This window comes from Pan paniscus, chromosome 9, assembly GCF_029289425.2.
Source record: "Pan paniscus chromosome 9, NHGRI_mPanPan1-v2.0_pri, whole genome shotgun sequence".
NCBI lineage: Eukaryota > Metazoa > Chordata > Mammalia > Primates > Hominidae > Pan > Pan paniscus.
The window spans coordinates 38,302,987-38,322,813 of NC_073258.2; the positions used below are offsets into that span (position 1 = coordinate 38,302,987).

General features: G+C 42.4%; 1 protein-coding gene across 3 annotated transcripts in view; it reads left to right on the forward strand.

Moving 5' to 3' along the window:
• The window catches only part of LDLRAD3 (low density lipoprotein receptor class A domain containing 3), a 287,200-nt gene that overhangs the window by 137,973 nt on the left and 129,400 nt on the right, over positions 1-19,827 (forward strand). For all 3 annotated transcript variants that reach the window (XM_034932403.3, XM_034932404.4, XM_055094282.2), the window contains 2 exons: positions 807-932; positions 17,450-17,584. In XM_034932403.3, the coding sequence (XP_034788294.2) occupies positions 807-932; positions 17,450-17,584 (261 nt within the window). The remainder of the gene's footprint in view (positions 1-806; positions 933-17,449; positions 17,585-19,827) is intronic.

Consider the following 19,827-nt stretch of genomic DNA (forward strand, 5'->3'; position numbering starts at 1 on the left):
GAGTTGTAATGTAACAACATATGTGGAAGGTTATCCACCAGGGACACTCACTAGAGACTCAGTATCCAGAATTTTTATCAGGGGCTGATCACGTAGGCACCCTCTGTTCAGCATGTACCAAAATTATAGCCTCCCAGAAGTAAGGAAAGCAGGGGTGTTCGGTGTAAGTTGTACTGTTTGCATAAACAGTTTAGGCACAGTGAGCCACTCTTGTTAGTTAGGGTGGTGCAAAGTCTCCCAAAATCCAAGTTCCCAGACTCCAGCCAAGGAAGAGCCAACCTTGCAAGGAGGTCTTTGTAAGCGTAGCAGTTTCAGTTCTGTTTTGTTACCTCTTTTCTGCATCCCACTGGGTGATTGCTGGGTGGATTAAATGAGATGATCCATACAAAGCTCTCAGCACACTTTCTAGTACGGTGAATACTTACTTAATGTTGATTACAGTTCCTTTAACATTCAGGGAATGAATTTTGATTGGTGCTTCAGCACCTTCATCTACTCGTCATCCATTTACTTACCTGTTCTTCGTTCATGGCTTTGTTCAGCACATTTTGATTGGCACCTGCTGTGGTGCAGGGGCTATGTTATCCTCTTGGGTACTTTTGAAGCATTCCTCTCTAGACAATGCGGCGTGTGGGTGTCCAATCTGTCTGGGTGTTTGAGGTGGGTGGTGGTAATGAGAAGAAAGCTTCAAGGACTTTAAGATAAATCTTAAGTGGACTTATTTTCACATTCAGTGTTAGTGGGATGAGTATGCAGTCATCTGAGAACATCTCCTGATGTCTTGCTGTTTCTTTTTCTTCCTGCAGCCAAGGCTAAGTCGAAATGTGGCCCGACCTTCTTCCCCTGTGCCAGCGGCATCCATTGCATCATTGGTCGCTTCCGGTGCAATGGGTTTGAGGACTGTCCCGATGGCAGCGATGAAGAGAACTGCAGTAAGTGCTGCGCACTTGAACACTGTGATCCCTTGTTCTTTCCCGCCAGCCAAACTTGTCCACATTGGTCACCCTCATCATGTGCTTCTTATACCTAGAGGCTCAGGCATTCTCTTCTGTTACCCAGATTCTGTTCTTTCCTACTTCTTGTGTAAATCTGTAAATGTTCAGCCACCATTTATCAGGGGCTCTACCAAGTGCACTGAGCCTGAGGCTTGCTGTATTTTCAGTTCTGACAATAGCTCTGCAAATGCAGATGTATTATCCTTAGTTAACAGATAAGAAATTTCAAGTTAGAGAAGTACATTAACTCATCCAGGGTCACATAGCTCATAAGAAGCAGAGCCATTTCTAGGTTCATTCAAACCCTCATCTGATTGATACAACACTTAATGTTTATGTGTTTGCTTACTTTTTTCTTACTTTGAATTCTTTTATTTAAAAAGTTGGCCAGGTGTGGTGGCTTGCACCTGTAATCTCAGCACTTTAGGAGGCTGAGAAGGGAGGATTGCTTGAGTCCAGGAGTTCAAGACCAGCCTAGGCAACAAGGTAAAACCCCATCTCTACAAAAAGTACAAAAGTTAAGTAGGCATGGTGGCACATGCCTCTAGTCCCAGCTACTCAGGAGGATGAGGTGGGAGGATGCTTGAGCCTGGGAGGTCAAGGCTGCAGTGAGCTGAGATGGCACCACTGCACTCCAGCCTGGGCAACAGAGCGAGACCCTGTCTCAAACAAAAAGTGTTTATATGTTAGTTGTATGTATACTATAAAAATTTATTCTTGAAAAAACAGTTCAAGTAGCATAGATGAAGTTAATGTCCTTGACTGTGACCACCCTGATTTGTTTTACCTGCTGTATAATATTCCCCTGGTATCAGTGTGCATGCACACACACACTCATGTTCACTCCCTCTTTCCTTGCAGCTTAGCAGTCTTGCTGTTGGGTTTAACTACTCCTTGCCTTGGATACATGCAGATCCTTCCTTTTAGCATCCTGCTGTCCACAATGACTTTGCGTACAGCAGCCTCAGTGACCTTCAAGCCTCTCTTCTTCGCTTTTAATACTGGCCCAGCTCGCCCATCAGGTTGCTTCATACCTGCCACTGGTCACTCTGGTCACTGTTTCTTCTTCTTTCCTCATTCCTCAAAATGTTTAGACTACTTGAGCCTTCATAATTATCGTTGGCTCTGAACAAACTTACGCGTTTATTTTCTGTGCATATATATATAAAAGACTTTATGTTTTAGAGGGGTTTGAGGTTCACAGCAAAACTGAGAGGAAGGTACAGAGATTTTCCATATCCTCTGCCCCAACACATACACAGCTTCTCCCATTATTAATATCCCCGGCCAGTGTGATACAGTCTTTACGATCAAACCTGTGTTAACACATCAAGTCCATAATTTACATTAGGGTTCACTCTGGTGTTGAACATTCTATGGATCTTGATAAGTATATCATGACACATAGCCACCATTATACTATCATACGGAATAGTTTCACTGCCCTAAACATTTTCTGTGCTTGTCCTATTCATCCCTTTTTGTACCCCCACCACATATTTTAATAAATATTTTTCTTCTCATTATTGTAAAGAACTTGGAAAATATAGACAAGTATAAAGAAGAAAGCAAAACTGCCCATATCCCGTAAGTTAGAATGAGACACTATTCATATTTATCCCATTGTTGGAGATATTAGATTGCTGGAGAATTAGATGAAATAATAACTGAAAAGTACTCAGTATAATGGCTGGCACAGAGTAATTGATTTTTTAAAATAGTGGTTTAAAACAAAACTGTAAGAGAAGACCATAGTTACTAGGATTTTGCCTTTCATTTTGGACTTACAATATACTTCTTTTGTATTTTAGTTAATCCTTTAGTAAGTGAGTATCAGCTTGATCTCTGCTTCCTGCTATCCATGGGGATCTTATAATCTAAGGGAGAAATTACACACACACACACACACCAGAATAATCCAATGGCAATAAAATGCAAGTATGACACATTATAGTATAAGCATTCTAAATGATTATGTCATCCTATATATTCCCTGCCATAGTTAAAGACCTTGTATGATTTAAATGTTTGGACATTGGTCTTTCATTTTCTCTTTTTTTTTGAGACAAGGTCTTGCTCTGTCACCCAGGCTGGAGTGCAGTGGTGCCATCACAGCTCACTCCAGCCTCAACCTTCTGGGCTCAGCTAATCCTTCTACCTCAGTCTTGTGAGTAGCTGGGATCACAGGGGCGTGCCACCACACCCTCCTAATTTAAAAGCAATTTTTTTTTGTAGAGATGGCATTTTACCCTGTTGCCCAAGCTGGTCTCGAACTCCTGGGCTCAAACAATCCTCCCGCCTTGGGTTCCCAAAGTCCTGGGATTATAGGCATGAGCCACCATGCCTGGTCTGGTCTTTAATTTTCTAAATGAGTAAATTATACCCATTCCAAACTATGCCAATGAGGATTAAGCCAGCATCTTCCTCTGACGTAGCTACCGTTTAAAAATAGTGGTTCTGAAGCCAGGCGAGGTGGGGCACCCGTCTTAACCCTAGCTACTCGAGAGTGTGAGGTGGGAGGATTGCTTAAGCCCAGGAGTTCAAGGTCAGCCTGGGTAACATAGCAAGACCCCATCCCTATAAAAATAAATAAGTAAATACAATTTTTTTAATTAGAAAAAATAGTGATTCTAGCTCACTATGTTGGAAAGTGGTAAATAAAAGTATGAGTCAAACTATTTATCCCCTCGTTCCTATGTGAATTATACTTCAGAGTAATCAAATAGCTGACTTTAAAAGGTTATTTTTTATTGAAGAATACTGGCTAATAGAAGAATAAAGAAGTTAGAGTATCTTCATTTTGTAACTCCTAATGAAAAATGGGTCTAGGTAATGATCATCAATGACTGCTTAAAACCATTAGGTAAAAAATTGATGGGGCCTTCATAATGGAGAGATCAGGCTGAAAACTCCTGAATCTACCAGTCAGTCTTCTCACAGCTTTGAATCTGTATGGATTCACTTCAAGTAGAATGTATTAATAGAAACCTTGCCACTCTCTAGGTCGCTTTAGAGTATAGTTGTCTTATATAATACATCTGTGTACATTAGCCACCCCACAAGACCGTGTTTTAATTTTTGCTTTAAATATTCAAACATATTTTGAAGAGTTCCAAAGGTATTGTATTTACCCAGATATTCACCATTTGATCACTCTTCCTTCATTCATGATATTGCCAAGTCTTCTTCTAGTATAATTTTCCTCCTCTGTGAAGAAATTCCTTTAGCAATTCTTCTGAAGTTGGCAACAAATTATCTTAGCTTGCCTTCATCTGAGAATGTCTTTATTTCACCTTCATTCCTAAAGGATATTTTTACTGCATATAGAATTCTGAGCTGACAGTTCTTTTCTATAAGCACTTTAAGTATGCCACTTCTATCTGGCTTTTACGATTTCTGAAGAGAAATTTACAGTCGTTCAAGTTGTTTCCCCATAGATTATATATCATTTTTCTTTAGCTGCTTTTAAGTGTTTTTTTTTTTTTGTCTTTAGTTCTCATCAGTTAGATCATAGCGTGTCTGGGTATAATTTCTTTGAGTTTATCCTGTTAGGGTTCTCTGAGCTATTTGAATCTGTAGGTTTTTGTCTTTTGCTATACATGTTCAGCTATTATTTCTTCAGATATTTTAAAAGTACTATACGTTTTCTCCTTTCTTTATGGGAGTCTAATGACAACAATGTTAAATCTGTTTTTATAGTCCCACAAGTCCCTGAGGCTCTGTGAGTTTTTATTTTTTTATATTTTGGGGGGTAGGTCAGGGTTTCACTCCATCACCCAGGCTAGAGTGCAGTGGTGCGATCATGGCTCACTGCAGCCTCAACTTTCTGAGCTCCAGTGATCCTCCCTCCTCAGCCTCCTGAGTAGCTGGGACCACAGGCATGCACCACCATGCCTGGCTAATTTTTTTTTTTTTGTATTTTTTGTAGAGGTGGGTTTTGATATGTTGCCCAGGTTGGTCTCAAACTCCTGAGCTCAAGTGATCCGCCCGCCTCAGCCTCTCAAAGTGCTGGGATTATAAGCGTGAGCCACCACACCAGAACTCTGTTCATTTTTAATCACTCCTTTTTCTTTTTATTGTTCATATTGGACAATTTCTATTAATCTGTCATCAAGCTCACTTACTCTTTCATCTGTCATCTCCAGTCTGCTTTCAAGCCTATATAGTGTTTTGTTTTGTTTAGTTGTTTAAATTTCAGTTACTGTATCTTTCTGTTCTAAAATTTCTTTTTGGTTTTCTTTATATCTTTCTTTGCTGAGACTTTCTGTTTTTCCATTTGTTTTGAGAGTGTGTGTGATTGCTTACTCGAGCATTTATGTAATAGCTGCTATAAAATCTTCATCATATAACTTCAACATCTGTGTCATCTTGGCATTTGTCTGTTGATTGTCTTAACCCAAATGAATTGAGATTTTCTTGGTTCTTCATATGACAAGAAATTTTGGATTATATTCTGGATATTTTGATTATTATGTGTGACACTCTGGGTCTTATTTGAAGCCTAGCAGGAGTGCTTATATATGTGTTTTTGTAGGTAAATGACCTGCACAGGTCAGGCCACAGTTTTCTGCCAGCCCTCTGTGGGCTATGGTTACAATCGTTTTCACGCTGTTTTTGCAATGCTATTTGGATGTATCCTGCCTATGCCCCTACCAGTAGTTTGTGAGTTCAGTCTTTAATGTGCTGATTAGGACCAGGTCCATGTGCATGCAGCTTGAGGGGATCATCCTAGGAGTTTGTAAACAGTTTTATGGGTTAGCTTTTCTGAGCTCTTTTCTCTTCTTAGTGTCTCTGGTTCTTTCCAGTTCGCTGAGGCTCCAAAAGGGAGAAAATACGGTAAACTCGCCACCATTTTGGTGATAGTTTAAATTTTGGTCTTATTCTCCATTTGGCCTGCTCCAAATTACCCTTCACAGCTACTGCATGCATTCTCTTCAGGTTTTTTAAGTGACATTCAGTGGGAAAGCCAGAGTGAGGTGTGATGACTGCATCTGACCTGGAGCAGGAACTTCTATAAGCCAGTTTCAGCAGTACAAAAAGACAGTCGTCTGATGCAGTGCAAAGGAATACACATCACCATTATGAGATTGTTCTGCCAAAATCATCCCACCTGAATCTGATTGAGCCTCTAAATCTAACCATTAGTTTACTGGAAATTCAGGGACAGGGGAATATGTTAATGACCCCACAGGGAGGCAAAGTTTTAGATATAGAATGTGGGAAATTCTTTAAGACCCAGTTTCATTCATAAATAAACTCTAAGAAAAAAAACAGAGGAAAAGGGAACTTACAGATTAAGAGAGTAAAAGACAAATTAACTAAATGTGATGTGTGGACCATATTTGAATGCTGATCATACAAATCAACTATTTAAAAAATTGAGATAGAGAAATTTAAATCATGGTTTGATACTTGATATTAAGGCATTATTATTTATTTTTAATTGTAAGAATGATATTGTGTCTATTTTTTAAAGTCCTTATCTTTTAGAAATATAGTGAAGTATATAAAGAGATTATGTGCTATCTGGGATGCACTTCAAGCCAATTCCATCAGGGATTGAAACAAAATGTTCAGTGAGTTGATAATTGTTAAACCCATGGAGTTCAATAAACCAGGCTGTATTTTTGTATATGTCTGAAATCTTCCATAATGAAATGGTGAGAAGAAATAAATAAAAGTTAAAGAAGTGGTTCTGTTTGGTGATGTCTTGACTTTAACAAAAATAACTAGAGAGTTATATTTTTAAAGAACTTTGGTTTGCAGACATGTGTTTTCCAGGTTTAGCATTCATTTTGCACTCAGGAGTGAGGATAAGCAAAAACCCAGTGTATATAATTTTTTTTTTTTTTTTCCAAATAGGGTCTCACTCTCATTTTCTAGGCTGGAGTGCAGTAGTACGAACACAGCTCACTGCAGCCTTGACTTCCCAGGCTCAGGTGATTCTTCCACCTCAGCCGCCCAAGAGTAGCTAGGACTTCAGGCGCACACTACCACACCAGGCTAAATTTTTTGTCGTGTTTTTAGTAGTGTCGGAGTTTCACCCTGTTACCCAGGCTGGTGTCGAACTCCTAGCCTCAAGAAATCCACCCTGCTTGGCCTCCCAAAGTGCTGGGATTACAGGCATGAGCCACTGCACCCAGCCAAATTTAAAAAAAAAGGTAGAGATGGGGTTTTGCCATGTTGCCCAGACTGGTCTTGAACTCCTGAGCTTAAGCCAACTGCTTGCCTTGACCTCCCAAAGTACTGGAATTACAGGTGTGAGCCACCCCACCCAGCCCCCCAAAACCAGTATTTTCTTTTAGAGCTTCACAATGCTGAGATTTTGCCCTTTGACTTTTTTTCCTTTCTGCTTTTTGCTGTTTGGCCTCTTTCTTCCGCTGTCCTCATACGTTCTTGGCTGGAGGTGAAACCCTGGGTTGGCTGGCAGCACGGCTCTCACCCCAGTCCTCATTCAGTAAGGACGAGGACTCCAGCCAAGAACTGAAATGGCAGGGTTTCTGGGGGACCACGATAGAAAATTGATTCAAGCTGAAGATCTTCTGCTACAGCTTTTAGTGTAGTTGTGCCCAGAAAAACCACTGTGTCCTGGACTGTATCTCTCCACTGATGACAAATTCTTGCCTGAATTCTGAGTACCACTGAATCATTTAGCTAGTATGTCTGTGTTTTTGTGCACAGAGCTCCACACTGCTGGCATATTTCTGTAGCTCTATTCATGTCAATCCAGATGAGAGTCCCCATTTCCTCTTCACCTCTCAGCCAATTCATCAGTTGTAGCCTCAGAAAGCTGTGTCGTTTATTGGGTGGACTAGCCGAGCTAAAAGTGTCAACAGGAGAATTTTTCCTCCCAGTACTCCAAAGCTGCATCATCAAGGTCTCCTTAAAGACTCTTATATGACTGGTTTCCTTTGGAAATCTTTCTGGTTTGCCAAGGCTGGGCTGGGTCATCCTCCTGTGTGTTCTCAGACCATACAGGACCTTCTTCAAACAAATGTCACCTCATCAGAGAGGCCTTCCATGACCACTCTATGAAAAATGACCCCTCTCCTCCCCAGTCTCACACTCTGTTTCTGTCCCCTGCTTCATCCTTCCCCACACTTACTGTCTTCCCTACTACATTGTGACAGCCATGAGGTGGTATTATAGTGTGGCTCACAGCTATATTTCCAGCGCCATGTATATTGTCAGGCTCAGCCTTAGCAAGCGACAAACATATACTGAATAAATGGTACTTCTCATGCTTTCTCGTAATGGCATATTGACTTGCCTGTATTGTATACAAACTTTCAGGGCAAGTGAACTGCTTGGCTGACAGTTACTGAGCACTTACCTTGTGTATGGCCTGTTTCTACATGCTTTACGTGGATGATCTCATTTTAGGTAGATAGTATTATTACCTCCTTTTTATAAAGGACAGAGACATAGAAAGGATAAATAACTTGCCCATACTCACACACTTAGTAAGTGGCATAGTTGAGGTATCAACCTAGGCGGTATAAATACAGAGCCTGAACTTTTAACTATTATATGAATGTGTATTCCCAATACATTTTTTTTTTTTTTTTGAGATGGAGTCTCGCTCTGTCTCCAGGCTGGAGTGCAGTGGCACGATCTCGGCTAACTGCAACCTCCGCCTCCCGGGTTCAAGCAATTCTCCTGCCTCAGACTCCCGAGTAGCTGGGATTACAGGAGTGTACCACAACGCCCAGCTAATTTTTGCCCAATACATATGTTTTAGAGACAGGGTCTTACTCTGTTGCCCAGGCTAAAGTGCAGCGGTGCAATCATAGCTCATTGTACCTCAGACACCTGGGTTCAATTGATACTCCCATCTCAGCCTCTTAAGTAGCTAGAAATACAGGTGCATGCCACCTTGCCTGGCTAATTTTTAAACTTTTTTTTTTTTTTTTTTTAGTGGAGAAGGGGTCTTGCTATGCTGCCTTGAATGGTCTCAAACTCCTAGCCCCAAGCTATCCTCCCACTTCAGCAACCTGAAGTGCTGGGACTACAGGCTTGAGCCATCATGCCTGGCTAATAATTATTATAATAAACATTTATTGAGCACCTGCTATGGCCCACCTGCTATTTTCCGTGCTTTGCTCATTTAATTTTTATAAAAGCTTATGACAGAGACATTATTTTTGTCCTCACTTTATAGATGAGGACATTGAGGCTTAGAGAAGTTGAATAATTTTTCCAACATCATATAGCTAGTGAAGTGGTAGGCTGAAATTTGAGCCCAGGTGGACTTCACACTTTCACTTCTAACCACTACAGCAAAATGTATGCTTGGAATTGTCAGCTGGGGCAGATCATAAGAAGTTGAGAATATAAAAGGTTATATTTTATACTCAGTGAGAAGCAGTTGATACTGAGCTGATGCAGGATGAGGAGAGGAAGAAGATCACATGATGGGAGACTGGGGAACTGGGAAATGGTGGCCCTTTCATAGCAGTAGGACCACAGGAAGAGGGAGAGGCTAGGAGCAGAAGGGAGAATGTCAGTTTCAGACATGCAGAGTTTGAGGTGAGAGCATGTTCAGGCAGAGGAACCCATGAGGCAGTAGGAGAAAGATGTTTATTTCTGGGGGAAGGTTTAGGGAGCTATCCACAGAAAGGTGGTGATTGAAGCAGTGATACTGGACTTGTTCCCGGAAAAGGCAGGGTTGGGTGTTGGACAGGAGATAACCATGTCCAGGAAGCCTTTACCGACAAGGAAGAAACAGACTACCATTAGCAATGACTGAGTTCTGCCAGTGGCCCCTTGCACTGACTCTAGAGGGGTTTTGAAAATTAAAATCCTCGAGTCCTTAGAGCCTGAGGAAAAGGGAAGCAAGACTGAAGTATTTTTGCCTCTTGCCTGCTTACCCAGAGTGGCGGCCCTTTCCTCTCCTACAGACACAGAAGAAGTTCCATGTGCAGAATGCGGCTGTACATAGGCTATGTTCTGTCTTCGAGGGGGAAAGGCTGCTGAGGCTGGGGGACCTGGTAGCCTTGGGGCTGGGAGAGGCCCAGAGGACCTGTTGAGCAGACTTAGGAAGGAGGAACTGACAGGTGTCCATAGGCAAGCCAAGGTCAAGGCAGCGAGCATTTTCCAAGTCACAAAGGGTGCAGGGCTTGTTGTTGGGATGATTTGCAGGGAGACTGCTTCAGTGGGCTCTGGTTTCCTGGGGCCAGGCGCCCTCTATCCTCTAGAAGAGAAGTCTCAGTGCAGCCCCCTCTCCCTCAGTTGCCTGGTTTCCAGGGAAATTGGGGCTGGGAAGACAAGGACCGTGTGGAGGCTATGAGGTTGGGAAGTGAGTGGTGACCACCTCAGGATGGAGGAGCCGATGGGAATTGTGGGGGCTAATGACAAGGAGTTTCTCATTTATGTGTTTTTGTCAAGACCCTTTGAGGTAGGAGAGGAGCTGACTTCACAGACTTTAAATGAATTAAAGAGTACATTTCCTAAGTCCTACTGTAGACAGATTGCTTCATTTCCTGCCTTGAAGCAGGTCAGTTGCTTTTGGGAGACCGCAGTGGTCCCTCGGTCTTATCTTTTAGATGTGGTTGAAGTAAACCCTGCCAGTTTAATTAACCACTAAGCGGTTCCCTTCACTCCTGCCTCCCTCCCTCCCTTCCTCTGCCAGAGAGAGAGACAAGTTCTTTTTCCTGAGTGTTGTGGCTTGGGAAATAGAGCTTTAGAACCCTGTGTTTTTTTGGGTAATAATAACCAAGGAGCTTTTGAGCCTATGATTTCAGTTTTTGAAGTTAACTCTGCAGACAATTTTTTCCACCGCTAGTGAAATAAATATTGTAAAATACAATGTTCCTCTCCCCAGTTAACTGAGTAACATAATACATTTCTCAGTGACTGGTAAGCCACAATGAGGACAAAGAAAACAAACATTTGGAGCACGTTAAATATGGCTAAAAGATAGTGAAACATAACATCCCAGAGGATGAAATGTTTCCTGGTCTGTTTATGATCTGTTCATTGAGCATTTACTATTTCCAGGGTCCTGGACCAGGCCCAATGGGACCACAGAAACCCCTAAGACTTGTCTACCATAGTCCCAAATGCAATCATTCTGAAATCTGGCTGAGCCAAGTAAATAGCTGCAGAGGGTCTGGAAGAAATGTAGTGAAATCTGAGCTGTCTGGGGTCTTTGGAGAGATCTGCCACTCTGGTTAAGTAAGTCTGCTTAATAACTGAATATTTATGCCATTCAACACCATCAACAGGAATCTCTCTGAGATGAATCGAATCTTGGCTTTGTCAACATGTACCTTTTTTGTAGTAGCACAGGGTCATTCTTAGGAACATTAATTTTTAGACCAGGCTATAATACAGGGTTGCCTTTGGCTCCTTTTTAGAACCTTCTAGTCTCTTTTTGAAATATTCTAGGCTGTTGTGCTTTTGGAATTCTTTTAAAAATATTTTTATCTTTATTTTTTAAATTTATGCATATATATGGGGTACAGGAGAAATTTTGTTACATACACATAATGCATGATGTGATCAAGTCAGGGTATTCAGCTGTCCATTACTCAAGTGCAGTACATTTTTGTTAAGTATATTCACCCTACTCTGGTTTCCTTTTATCTCACTGTATGTTTGTATCCTTTAACCCACTTCTCTTCATCTCTTTATCTTCCTCCCTTCCCCCTGCTCACCCTTCCCAGTCTCTGTTATCTATTTTTCCACTCTCTACCACCATGTGATCAAATTTTTAGCTTTTGGAATTCTTGAGGTTGCTTTTTAGAGCGTTTCTGTCCCCTTCTCTGGCTGTCAGCTTTTATTTCTTGCTGCCAGTTTGTCTGCAAGGCAGTAAGTGGCATCCCCCTCCCTTTTTATTTGCTTTGTCCTTGGGAGCTGGAATACAGAACTTGTTGGAATTTACGTAAATGGAGAAGCCATAGACCCTGAGAGAGGTGATGGCCTGAGGCCTTTTCCTTGAGGAAGCTCCTGGCACTTTCAAGGCATGAACATTGTGATGTATATTTTGATGGTTGGGAGGCGTTTTTCTGTGGCTTGCTGCTAGGTTTGGGCTGTGTTCCTCTACCATCCTCTGCTTCTGTTTTTTCTGCCCTGCAAAGGATGGGGCAGATTACACTGTGTTTTATGAGGAGTCATTGACAAGGTGGAATGCTAGGTGTGGTTGTATACAAGGATATAGCTATGTCTCCTGAGTAACTATGCCCCTGAGTGTGAAAGATACTAAATATTAAGAGGTGTTTGTGGACCAGGGAGAGCTTTATGATGGGAGAGTAAAAGGGAAGGGAAGTGAGTGCTCACTGAAACATTTCTGCTAGACTAGACGTTCAAAAATGTTTAGCGAAGTTTCTCAAACATACTGAAAAGGAAAAGTAAAGTAAAATGAACACCTGCATTCCCAACATCCAGTTTCAAAAATGTATCATTGTGTTGCTGTATTTGCTTCAGAATTTTAAAATAATAAAATATTACCAAATATAATTAGAAATCTCAGCCATGCCTCTTTGGGATCTTCTCTTTTCTCCAGAGGCATCCATTGCTCTGGACTTGGGGTTGTTTATTCCCATTAAGGTTTTTTTTTTCTTTTTGTATATATTTTTTTAATCCTGCTATGATAAGTAGCATTCTCTTGCATGGGGTAACTTCATATTAACGTAATATAGTACAGTACATAGCCTACTACTGACACAGGATTTTTCTGGGCCACTTTGCCAGTCGGGTACCTCCACAGGCAGTGATGCTCCCTGCCCCGCCCGGGCCTTACTGCACCCCAGGTCTGCTGCTGGAGGCACCCTGCCCATTCAGCCCACCTGTGTTATAGGTTGTACCCATGTTCAGTGGTTCCTGAGCTCTTGTCCCATGTCCAAGAAGAATGAGATATACTGACAATTTGAAGGGTGAGTGGGGGTAGAGAAGATTTTTATTGAGTGATAGAACAGCTCTCAGTGGAGAGGGGATGCAGGGGTGGTTTTCTCTCCCAGTGTGTCTGGGTCCAGGGCTTTTTATGGACTCAGAATGGGGAGTCCATGCTGATTGGTTTGTGACTGTGCAAAAAAGGTTAAAGTGAAGACACCACTCAAAGGTGGGCGTGACAGTGTAGAAAACCAATTAGGAAAGGGTAGGTATATGTAAAATAGGTGATGGTGGGGATCCATCAGAGGAGAGTGCACCAAATAAGAAGACAGTTTCTCAATCTGGTCTGTGGATTTGACTTGTAGCTTGGCTTTCAGGCTTTAAACTGTCTTTGGCTTGGAGGTGGGGTTTCACCGGGGACTCGCCCCTGTCTGCCCAGGCATTTGTCTGCTTCCTGGCACCATCACTGCTTGCTTTTCTCCCTCACTATTGTATTTGTGGGATTTATCCATCTTGACACCAGTTCATTGATTTTTCACTACAATACAGCATCAGTTGATGCACTATGGCCCTATTTTGCCTAGCACCAGTTTTTGTACATAAAGCTGTATGCATACATAGTATGCCCTTCATTTACAAATTGCCTGTGGCTGCTTTGTGACACAATGGCAAGGTTGAGTCATTACAACAGAGACAAAAGACCAAACAGCTACCAAAACCTACAATATTTACTGTCCGGCCCTTGATAGGAACAGTTAGCCAGCCCTGGCATTGTAACAGTATAACACATGGTATCTATTCTTTATAAGTAAACATTTGAGCCTTTTCTTTTCTTTTCTTTTCTGAGATGGGGTCTCACTCTGTCACCCCGGCTGGAGTGCAGTGGCATGGACTCGGCTCATTTCAACTTCTGCCTCTCAGGCTCAAGCGATACTCCTGCCTCAGCCTCCCAAGTAGCTGGGATTACAGGCATGCGCCACTACCACCCAGCTAATTTTTGTATTTTTAGTAGAGGCAGGGTTTCACCATGTTGGCCAGGCTGGTCTTGACCTCCTGACCTCAAATGATCCACCCACCTCAGCCTCCCAAAGTGCTGGGATTACAGGTGTGAGTCACCATGTCTGGCCCATTTTAGTCATTTCTGATTTTTAAATTTTGCAAATAATGGCTTCAGTAAACATTTTTGTTTCTTCAAGAGTCTTGCAGTGGCTCACACTTGTAATTACACTTTGGGAGGCTGAGGTGGGAGGATTGCTTGAGGCCAGGATTTGAGACCAAGCTGAGCTTCATAGCAAGACCCCTGTCTCTACAAAACATTAAATAATTAGCTAGGCTTGGTGGTATATGCCTGTAGTCCTGGCTACTCAGGAGGCTGAGGTGGGAGGATCACTTGAGCCCAGGAGTTGAAGGCTACAGTGAGGTATGATTACACCACTGCACTGCAGTCGGTGACTGAGACCCTGTTTCTTAAAAAGGAAGAAAAAAGAGTCTCTCTAGAGAAGAGTATATAGCTGGAAGTGAAATTCCTGGGCCATGCCATGTGCACCATAGGCTTTACTATTCCTAAATGGGCCTCCTAGGTGGACGTACCAATTTGCACCCCCACTTGTAACTTATGAGACTTCCTCTCCCTCCACATTCTTGCCAATGACCTGGTACTTTAAGACCTTGAGTGTGGTAAGTCTTATCCATAGTGGCACGTCATCACCAGTGACAGTATACATTATTTCACGTTTTTACTGACCATTTGCTGTTCCTCTTATATCAATTGCCTGATTACATCCTTGGCCCTTTTTTCTATTGAGTTATCTTTTCTTTTTGATTTTTGAGAGTTCTTTATATATTCTTGCTACTAGTCTTTTGGGTTATATGCATTAAAACCAATCTGTGACTTGGTTTTTAAACATACATACACTTACTTGTAGACATACACACACATAAACACGTATGTGGCGTTTTTCCTTGGAAAGTTTGAGAGGTTGAAAGGGTCTAAGACTGAAGGAAAAGTAAGTAGATGACAGTGGTTTCAGCAAGGATGACTCTGCACAGCTTTCCCCATCAGGACGTTTACATAAGCTTATGAACGCCCTGTCTTGGAGCATTTAGAATGCCTTTCCCAGGCTGTCTGAGTGAGCAGGTGGTTACTGATGTTTTGGTTGCATAGATGTGACCCACAAGGTCCTAGAGAAGCTGAAGGCCACCATGGTGGGATGTTGATGGACACAAGGGTTTGGAGAGCTGCCTTGGACAAAAACCAGACGTGATTTGTGGTTTTGGATTTCTCCATCTCGGTTTTGGCTGAAGTCAGACCTCGGTTTCAGCTTGATCCAGTTGAGCCATTCTCTGGCCCACAGCGATGTCAATAATTAAAACTTCCATTTTCAGGCCAGACCACTTTTGTTTGAGTTTACATCATTGGTCCATCATCCTCAACACTGAAAGCACTGGTTTCCTCCATTTCCCCACCTCTCTGACCTTTCAAATCAAACTTTTGGAATTGAATAGTTAAAATAAAAAAGTCTTCAGTTCCTCAGCTTTAGATAGCATTGTGAAGTTAACCAAGTCCTTGCAGCTGTGATCTCTGTGTGTTCACAACAGCTCAGCGAAGCATAGGGAGTAGATTACAACTGCCATCTTGCCGTTGAGGACCACAGAGAGACGCTGGAGCTGGTGTGGCCCTGATCCTGTAGCAACATAGCAATCTTCTGTGCTGGGCCTGGCATCTGTTCTGGTGCTGTACCCACCACATGAATATGGGTGCCAGCTCAGTTCATTCCCCGAGGTCTGGGATGACCCCTCTTCATCATTACAGATGTTGCTCCTTGTGGGAGGGCCACACTCTGTAGGACCAAGAGTCACATAATGAGGGGAATGAGTGTAACATTCCCTGAGCCTGTGCTACTTGTCAGACTGGGCACTGTACATTTTCCCACGGATATCATTTGATGTGCAGATTAATGCCGTAAGTAGCAGTATCAGCTTCTTGGTCTGTGGCTGGCGTAGCCATACAGGGCCAGTGCTTAGCTTAGAAGGGGACCATGCTTGGTTTTATGTTCTGCTCTTGCCATCTTGAGTTTTTAAAATAATTTTTGACAGCAGATCCCACATTTTCAGTAGGCACTGGACCTCACAAATCATGTAGAGGGTCCTGTCCACAGATAAAGCAGCTGAGGCTCAGAGAGGTGAAGTAATTTGCCCAAGATTAATAAGTGGCAGAGCTGGGATTGGAGTAATTTCTACTTGGCTGATTCAGTTATTGAAAACAGAGCCCTGGAATGGACCTTGTTTGAATCACACTGCAAGTAAATTGTACTGTAGAAATACTAGTTTTCTGTGGAGATTTGCTATTGTGTTGTTAAGTAGCTTTGTGCTGACCTTGTACTGGCCAGTTGTCACACTTCTTCTTAAGAGGAGGGCCCAGATCTGTCATTTCTTTTGAGGTCTCAGAAAGTGCCTAGAACAGGAGCCTCATGGAGGAGCTGCTCAGAAAATGCTCACTGACCAACTAGGTTCATGGGCTTTTTTGTTTGCAAAGAAGAAATCGAGGCTACTAAGTTTACCTTAGTGAGTCATAAAGAATAAGTGAGGAGTTAAAAGGCTGATACATAGTTAGGGAACTGGAAGCATCCTACACGGCTGTAGGATCAGATCATGTCATTACCTCCACAGTGGCAGAGAGGTGCGTCAGTCCCTGCCTCAGCTACTCCTTCTGGCTTGGCTTTGCTCCATGTGTCTCTTATGCTACCAGCAATTCACTCTTGCCTCCTCCAGGATATGTCCATGAGGTTCAGGTTTTGCCCAGACCCCTCAGTGGCTGCTGGCCAGCCTTCGGGTTGACCATTTCGGGTGAGGCATTTAGCATGTCAGGGTGGAGAGTGGCAAAATAGATAACAGAGACCAGAGACTTGGAAGGGTGAGTGGGGGGAAGGGAGGAAGATAAAGAGATGAAGAGAAGTGGGTTAAAGGATACAAACATACAGTGAGATAAAAGGAAACCAGAGTAGGGTGAATATACTTAACAAAAATGTACTGCACTTGAGTAATGGACAGCTGAATACCCTGACTTGATCACATCATGCATTATGTATATGTAACAAAATTTCTCCTGTACCCCATATATTTGCATAAATAAAACAAAAATGGAAAAAAAAAAGAATTCCAAAAGCACAGCAGCCTAGGATAGTTTAAAAAGAGACTAGAAAGTTCTAAAAAGGAGCCAAAGGCAACCCTGTATTATAGCCTGGTCTAAAAATTAATGTTCCTAAGAATGACCCTGTGCTGTCACCAAAAAAGGTAAATGTTGATGAACTCAAGATTTGATGCATCTCAGAGAGATTCCTGTTGCTGGTGTTGAAAGGCATAAATATTCAGTTATTAAGCAGACTTACTTAACCAGAGTGGCAGATCTCTCCAAAGACCCCCAGGAGGTTTTAGAATGAGGCAGAGTAAGTCTTGTGTCCAGGTTGGCTGGCCAGCCTTACAGGATGGGCTTTGAGTCTGCCAGCTTAGAAGATAAGCTTACTGCTTCCTGAGCGGGACACACCCCAGGCTGGAAGAAGTTCCAGGGTCCCCAAGGGAACTTGCTGGCCTCCCTGGTAATGTGCCATGTTTTCCCTCTGCAGCAGCAAACCCTCTGCTTTGCTCCACCGCCCGCTACCACTGCAAGAACGGCCTCTGTATTGACAAGAGCTTCATCTGCGACGGACAGAATAACTGTCAAGACAACAGTGATGAGGAAAGCTGTGAAAGTTCTCAAGGTAGGAACCTCTCAAGCTCTAAAAAGATAATTGCAACACAACACTGCAGTAATGGAACACACTGAAAGGCAGAAAGCAACACCCATTCCCACTTCCAAACACAATAGCTCTGTTAGTTTTTGCACTCAGCCTTGCAGCCCTTGTACAGGTAGGTACCCGTGTTTACATGGCTTTAACTACAACACACCTACAATTTGAATTTTGTATTGTTCCTGAATTAAATATCTATACATTTCTCTTCAAAACTGTAATATGCCCCAACTGTGTTACATACTGTCATGTTGCTCTCCTGTGGTTTTCTGAGACAATGCTTTATTGGGGCAATCCAGGTTGTTTCTTTCCCTTGAATTACTTCTTTGGGATAAAGTCCGCAGAGTGGGATGTCTGCACAGGTGTCTGTTACACCTCAGCATGCAGCTGTGTTTTTTTTCTTTTTTAAGTTTACATTGCTGACATCATTGTCTGTGCCTGTCAGTTTTACTGTGCTATCACAGACATTCACAGGCATCACAACTGCTGCCCTATTTTTTTTTCCCATTTTTGCTAATTTGGTAGTCATAGAATAACAACCTCCCCAAATGTTTTCATTTGCATTTCTCTGATTATGAGCAGAGTTCACATTTTTTCCTGTCATGTTTGTTTACTACTTTGTTTCCTTTTCTGTGAATTGCCTCCTTGTGTCTGGGCTATTGATTTTGGGGCTGCCTCATGGAAGCTGAGGGATGCAGCTGGAGGATGGGAAGATGAGCTTTGTTAGGGAGTCTGAGGAGGACACAATGGGATAAGGTCATGTCCTCCCTAGTTAAAACTGACCGGGTACATTTCTTTACTCATGGACTTTTTTTTTTTTAGCATTTCTTCAGTGATTAGAAATACTAAGATTTAAAATGCACATCTGTTTTAAGGCATCCAAAAGAATATATATTTCTAATGTTATAAATTGGTATCATCTGTATGTAATCTTTCCTATTTTCACTTAGTATTATATTGCTGTGATTCACCTGTATTGTTTGTTGTTGGAGATTGTTTGTCTTGACTGATGTTCAGTGTTCTACTGTATGATTGTACCATAGTTTATAGATCTAATAAAAGTGTAAAAAGAAAAGTAAGAGAATGATGGTTAACTGCTTAGCTGGTTAACTCATATATTGGGAGGTAGGATAGATGATGGATAAGTTCCATGTAGTTAGATGTAGGTTATTTTCAAGGTCCTAGCTTTTATTTTGATTGGTGTTTATGCTATTAAAAATGAACGAGTGAATGAACAGATGGTCATACATAACCACTGGTGAGAGTGGGCTACAAACCAAGGATTATGGTCAATCTAAATCTATATGCCTGAGGTCCATAGGAAAGAAAAGACAAAATGTGTATTGGCATAGAATTTGCCAAGATTTGTGCAGAGAACAGCTGTGGGAGGCGAGTCTTGGATAGAATTAGCTTCTGATTGTCTTTGCCTGGAAAATGCCTTTCTTGGGTCGACCCTTCACAGTGGTTCTCAAAGTATAATCCTCAGTCCGGGAGCATCAGCATCACATGAGAACTCCGAAAATGCAGTTGTTCAGGCGCCATTCTAGACCAGCTAAATCAACTGGTGTCGGTGGGCCTAGCCAGAAATGCAGTTGTTCAGGCCCTGTTCTAGATCAGCTAAATCAACTGGCGGGAGTGGGCCCAGCCATCGGCGTTTTACTTAAGAAGCCCTCAAGGTGATTCTAATGCACACTGAAGGCTGAGCTCCACCATTCTACAGTCACCTGAGAGAGGTTTATAATCCTGCCATTTGCCTAGAAATTTCCAAACTTCTGACTGAACGCAACGTATTGCTGGCCTTTACACAAGATCAAATTTTTATAAAACCAAACATGCCAATGTCTTGCCAGTGATGGACACCAAATAGGGAACAAGAATACAAAATCAAGTAAGTATTAGCATAGATAGGAAGGATTGAGGAACATTTTCTGTGGCGATTGTTTCTTTTTTGGGGGTGGTGGCGTGGATGGAGTCTTGCTCTGTCACCCAGGCTGAAGTGCAGTGGCGTGATCTTGGCTCAGTGCAACCTCCGCCTCCCGGGTTCAAGCGATTCTCCTGCCTCAGCCTCCCAAGTAGCTGGGACTACAGGCGTGCGCCACCACGCCCAGCTAATTTTTGTATTTTTAGTAGAGATGGGTTTCACCATGTTGGCCAGGATGGTCTTGATCTCTTGACCTCGTGATCTGCCTGCCTCGGCCTCCCCAAGTACCGGG